The 6660-nt window shown below is 37.5% G+C and overlaps 1 protein-coding gene across 1 annotated transcript in view; it reads left to right on the forward strand.

The window, feature by feature from the left end:
• Window positions 1–3812: 3812 nt before the first annotated feature.
• The window catches only part of LOC107686583 (FERM domain-containing protein 4A-like), a gene marked incomplete at its 5' end in the record, with an annotated part of 21479 nt that continues 18631 nt past the window's right edge, over window positions 3813–6660 (forward strand). Inside the window, 2 exons of the mRNA XM_016483651.1 lie at window positions 3813–3934; window positions 6303–6441. Of these exons, the coding sequence (XP_016339137.1) occupies window positions 3813–3934; window positions 6303–6441 (261 nt within the window). The remainder of the gene's footprint in view (window positions 3935–6302; window positions 6442–6660) is intronic.

The raw sequence follows: 6660 nt of genomic DNA on the forward strand, positions 1-6660 counted from the left end.
CCACTGATAAGCTACCACTAAATATTGTAGAAACTTAATTTGCTGTAAAGTTGCTTTGCAACGATTTGTATCGTGGAAAGCGCTATACAAATAAACTTGAATTGAATTGAATTGAAAAATTATCAGACATTACATGCAAGATTAAATGAAAATGACATCCAAAATTTTCTGAAGACCGGGTTTTGATTTTGAAACATGCAGTGCTCATGTTTATTCAATGAAGTCAAAGCCTTTTGGAAAATCTATTTGTGGCGGTCAGTTTTCCCCCCAACCATTCAAATTTCCATAGGCGGGATTTATTTTAATGATATTCTAATGGGCCGCTTTGTGACATCACAAAAACCCCGGAAAACAACTCTGTAGTCCAAACGAGCCGTTCGTTGTAGTTCTTGAAAAGGGATTTTTTTAAAACTAAATATCTCCCTTTGGAGTGGACTTTGAGATTTGTAACTTTGTAGATCTTTTTTTATGCCCAAACATACACACTACACACTGACTAAAATTCAAAAAGTGAAAAAAACGAAAAAAGCATAAGCCTTTAAAAAAAAAAGTCATACCTTTCACACTTTTGAACAGTAGTGTACATCTATTTTAATGAAAAATAAAAAAGGAAAATGGTACCATCTAATTAAGAATAGACTATTTCACTCAACATTTGTGTTCGTGTTGTGCTTGCATGCTTTTGTTTCTGAGTTTTTAGTTGAACTGCATGCTAAACTTTGCTGGAATCAACTGCATCAGAACAGAGGTGGGGTTTTCAGACACAGGCATAGCCAATCTCTGGACCCCATCACCATGGTTTTGAGCCTTCATTAAAATCCTTTGAAGTCCAGAACCAGATTTAACCCTGTTTCCACAGATCTAAATAACCAAATAACATGTGGACTAGAACACGGTTCAGCTGTCAGTGAAATATGTGCTGGAACTAACCAGGATTCAGCACATCACTGGGCACATGGGCCCCCTTTGAAATGCCTTTTCTCTCTTACAGCCTCTCGTGACTGCACGCCTCAAAATCACACACACTTTCAGCTGAGATTGTTTCAATCCAGAACAATAGCTGAAGTCCCCAGTTCCACCTCACTGTGCCCAAAATACTCTGGTGTTGTTAATGCTCCATGCCTCATTGGCTCTTATAACTGCACCACGCTACAGAGTGTTTCGATTTCATGGAACATTGTAGCCTCCCTCACTTTCTTTTTCCTCTCCCTCCCTCTCTCTTAAGGAGAGAGAGATTTGTATCTCCATAATGAAAGTTGTTTTGAAAGTGTTAAGGGTCAAGTTTGTTCTTGGTCCCATGAGACCATCAAAGCCTCTCATAAACACCAAGAAACATTCACGCCATCAAAATCTCTGTGCTGTTCAGTTGCACTGTGTCTATGATATTTTGGGACAGAAAACAAGGAATTTAACTATTCTACTTCCATTTCCACTAAATGATTTAATTGCCCTCTGTTTTATATTAATTAGTCTTTTAATAGTACAGCACTTTGGTATATGCTGTGGTTTTTAAAGTACTTATAAATAAATTTGAATTGAATTAACAATTCATTTAGTACTTCTAAAGAACAATATACTAAACAAAACAATACTATCTTTGGTAACATATTTTAATGTTATTTATTACTTTTATTTCTGCTAATTTTATTACTATGTGTATAAGTGTTATTTTAGTTATATGTATCAATAGACCAAAGAAAGAGTCATTTGTTTTCACATTGTAGTTGTCAAATCTGTATTCTTGTGAGTCTTTATGTACTATTGTGCATCAACTTGTCTTTCTCTCTAATTTCATTTCATTGATTTATATTGCAATTCATATTGTAATCTCGTCTTATCTAAAATTGTAGATTTAGTAGACATGCAGGAAGACTATTTTAATGCAGTATGTTATCTGCATCAGTGGAATGTTGCAGATGTTAAAGGACCGTTATCGGAAACAAATGCCGTGAAAGTCATTTGATTCCAGTATATTTTTAAAAATGGAACCAGTTCTGAATAAGAAACAGTTCTTAATTCCCAATCCTAGTGATATATGTGGAAATAGTTGCGTGTGTGTGTGTGTGTGTAACTATGTTCCTTCCCTCCCCTCTTACTTGATCTGTCCATTGTTTTCCCAGGCTCTTAAAATTCTTGAGCTCTTCAAGCCAGCCCCCTCCCCTTCTCTCTCCACTCTCTTCCATAATTTTTTCATTTCTCTTTTCCTTTATTTTCTTCTTTTTTTCTTACATCAAGGTCTTTGCTAAGGAATGCTTATATACAAAGTACATTTAATGACTGTTAACAATTATGGATAGTTTAGATTGTATATACCTCTTATATACTTTGGAAAGAGTGTACAAGCTCTTTTTTTATTAAATGAAACAGTTTCAGCAAATGTACAGTATATGAAGAGTTTGGTTCCAAAACGCTATAAATCCATATAGATTAATTTGAGTAAAAATGTGTTTTCTTTACTAAGGAAATTTCACATAGCATCTTTAGGTTATAATAACATTAAAAATTGAAATCCAGATTTTGATTTTCAAAGATTTATTATAAAAACTGATTCTTTTTATCCCAAAATCCAATAAATCCATTGAATCAATATAAAAGTTATTTTTCATATTGAAACTGTTGAAAGTGCACAACAAAGTAAGTTGATCCACATATGACAGCCTCTGAACTTGGTCAATACTAATCTTATTAATAGCTTACGTTTCTTCCCCACCGCAGAAATTACCACAGGTTCATCAATGCCGTTAAAATTATTCATTTTTTAGGGCTGTATGATAAATCGCATGTGATTATCATGCGCATCTCGTCAGTAAAGCCAGTTCTGTGATTAGTAGTTAATCTTCATCACATGCTTTCAGATGGAGCGGCATTTAATACACAGACCCGTAGATCACTGACAAGCTACACAATATCGCGTTCATAATCGCCGATGAATCGCCTTCGATTATGAACGCGATATTGCATAGCTTGTCGGTTACTGTTTACAGTGCGTGGAATGGTGCGCTGTGATTGGTTGAGCGGATGTATCGTATTCTGCAGAGAAGTTAGACTGGCGTTTGTCGCGCTTTAGAAAGATAGGGAGAAAACATGACAGAATAACACGGCGGATATCGCATTTTGCGTAAAAGTAAAAATTTACTTTTCAATACCGACCAGATACGATACTGATTTTGGCGGGAACTCAAATTTTTTTTTGAAATGGCGTTTATCGTGTTTTGGAACCAAACTCTTCATATATTCATACCATTTTCTCCACCACTCTCTATTTCTATTGTGTTTTCTTTGTGTCTGTGCAGCTGATGGCTCCAGGAGTCCAATGTGTGTACCGCCGTGTGTGTGTGTGCGTGATTGTGTGTAATGAGAACCAGAACCAGGTTTCTTGAGTGAATGAGGGGAAAAGTTTTTAACGAAAGAAAAGAAAAGAGTTTAAGAGTTTTGAGGGGATACTACAGCACACACACAAACACATCATTCTGAATTCTCCATAAACCCCGCCCACACAGGAAGTGTGTGTCCCAGAGGGAGGAGAGGCTTGGAAGGGGGCTGACTCCTCCCACTCTTGCTTGCTCTCTCTCCATCGCTCTTGATCCAAACAGTCTCTCTCTTTCTACACATACAGAGAAGGACTCATTGTTCCCCTGTGCTTAAGGAGGATTTTACTCACTCGCACTCACCATAAGCACAAAAGTGCACAGAAAAGTAAAATATCTTGGCTTGGACTTTACTTCTGGATTTTTTTTTTAGAGCCTTTTCCTGAAGTTTTCTGATCTGGAAGGAGTTTACAGTCGTTGGAGCACCATCCGTGGAATGTTTGATTGAAGTTTTGGGAATGTTGTAAAAACGTTCTCTCATCTCTGCAGGTGTTCCAATGGAGACAGTTGGAGAATCTGTACTTCAGGGAGAAGAAGTTCTCAGTGGAAGTCCATGATCCAAGAAGGTAAATCTATATTACAGCCTACACGTGTTCACTCAAACTCACAGGTCATGAACTGTATAGGCTTACAAACAATCTGTCAAATACACTGACAGGACATGTTGTGGGCACCACTTTCACTACATCTCAGCAGCAGTTTGAAAGACAAACTACATCTCAGAAGCAGTTTTAAAAAAAAGTTTTTTTTAGATCTCATGAAACTTTTGAAAGATCTCAGCTGTGTATGTTTTTGTCCTCTGATTCTTTTGGATCAAAGTGTGGAAATAATTTGAATTACTTAGAAGTAAAGTGGCATGACGTACTGTGCTTTACATTGGATTATTTACTAGCAACAAGAGTAGAATATGAATCGGTTTTGGTGTAATTTGACTAGTGGAACATCTTTATACAGCATCTACACATCAGTTATACAAGCTTAGTTTTGTTTAATCTTGAAAATATATCAGGCTTTGACAGGAAAACCCATTTTAGTGTCCTGTTCCTGAAAAGAAAAATTGTTAATTTTCATTGGTAAATGTTCGTAGTTGCATCTGGTTGGTTTCCATCCACAAGCTAAGCTATCTGTTATTGGATTGAAATCTCTGACTTCCTGTGTCCTGTGGAGAAGAGGGCAGAAGTACAGCTGCAACAAATGAACAAAAACATAGCCTCCTCGTATTGTCTGTCTATCTGTAGAGATTGAGATGTGGTTTGAGTTTAATCTCGGTTCTCCGCTTCTCTCTTTCATTCTGTCAAAACTTTGATTGTTTCGGATCTTCAGTTTGTTCTGACGTTCTCTCTGTCAATCTTAGGATGTGTTTAAGGTTTAATCAGGCCCTCATGACATCACAGTACATGCCGAGGGCTGGTTAGTCTCTTTAGGTGAGCAGACGCTGCCAAAAGCAGCAGCACACGCTGCTTCAGATGCTGACAGATAAACCGCCTCATTCACGCTGTTCAAACAACCACCACGACAGCCCAGAAACGAGGAGAACACGGAGGGAGTTCACAGAAATGCTGGAGGCTGAGGAAAAGCAAAACAGTTTAGGAAGATGAAACAATCTGTTTATTTTGCAGCATGAGGGATTATGATGTATTTTTCTTCTTGTTAAGTTCACTGTCATTCAGTTAAAGTCAATGCAGCACACGCACATACGCTAATATAGTTTTGATAAGAGTCAGAACATGAGGGTCTGCTGTTTATCTTTGTTCTAGTGGAGAGGCCTGGAGGATTTTATAAAGCCCATCACAGGACACACACGTGCGCTGGGTTTGACCACAGTGTAAATGGTGTGTGTGTCTTTGTGGGCTGCGCTGTGTGTGGTATGTTAAGCCGATACATTGCAGAGCTGTCGGGAGTATTATGTGCTAACACCAATTCACATTTCATTTCTCCCACATAAATATATATCATACTGGTGGCTAATATTTTATACAATAGAATTTAAATGCATTTTAGTATTTATTTGTGTGTGTGAATTTTTATTAGGGATGCACCGATACCGATACTGGTATCGGTATCGGGCCCGATACTGGTCTCCTGTACTCCCTGTACTCGAAGTTAACCAACTAACATTATACATACCCTTTTGGTTTCTGTACCCAATATTTAAAAAATGTACAAATGCAATAAAAATATCGGTATCGGCATCGGTATCGGCAAGTACCAAAAATAAAAGTATCGGTATCGGGCGAGTACTGGAAAAAGTGGTATCGGTGCATCCCTAATTTTTATGTTTCTAGTAGTATCTAAGTATACACAATTGTCCAAAAATTTGGATGAAGACTGGAGTAATGATGCTGAAAATTCAGCTTTGTCATCAAAGGAATAAATTACATTTTAAAATATGTTAAAAAAGAAAACTTATTTAACTCCAGTTAAATTTTATTTAAATATTACTGTTTTTACTGTATTTTTGGTCAAATAAATGCAGCCTAGGTGAGCATAAGAGACTTCTTTCAAAAACATTAAAAACCTTACTGATCCCAAACTTTTGGATGGTAGTGATTGGAAGATATTTGCAAATTTACAGTGAAGCAAAAATGTTATCTAGTTAGCTAGCACAGTAGATGAGATGTTGAATTTGCAAAACAAATCAGTTAAAATCTTAAAAGCATCAGTAAGCTTTACCTTAGCATTAGCTTAACTAGCCAAGCAACATAACATGGTCACAGGTCTGTTTATTGGCTGTTTTTATGTGTCTTTGGATGTGGTTCCTCCAGTGTAGAGGAGGTAACATTTTTTGACTGTGTATTTATTGAAATGACAAACACAAAGATGGTGTGCGTCTGTTAAAATATAAGTAATAAACATTTTGACATTTGTTTCTACACTGATAATGTCATAAAATTCAGTGAATATAAAGTCGGTTTGTGTTCGCTTCAACTGTAGGGCGTCGGTAACGCGGAGGACGTTTGGTCACAGTGGCATCGCCGTGCACACCTGGTACGCCTGTCCCACCCTCATCAAATCCATCTGGGCCATGGCCATCAGTCAACACCAGTTCTACCTGGACCGCAAACAGAGCAAGGTGAGTGTACGTTTGTTTTCGGATCTGTCTTCAAATGTGTTTCTTGTATCAATGTGTGTGTGTGTGTATGTGTGTACACCTATAACCTCGCTCTTACTACATCGACTTTCCTGTGTGTTTCTGTGGTCTACCTCTTAACTGTCTCACCGTCTAGACCAGTGTTTCCCAACCGGGGTGCCGTCTGTCGAGAGCAGGGGTGCCGTGTAAAAAATCCTTTTT

This window comes from Sinocyclocheilus anshuiensis, unplaced genomic scaffold (assembly GCF_001515605.1).
Source record: "Sinocyclocheilus anshuiensis isolate Anshui unplaced genomic scaffold, SAMN03320099.WGS_v1.1 scaffold733, whole genome shotgun sequence".
NCBI lineage: Eukaryota > Metazoa > Chordata > Actinopteri > Cypriniformes > Cyprinidae > Sinocyclocheilus > Sinocyclocheilus anshuiensis.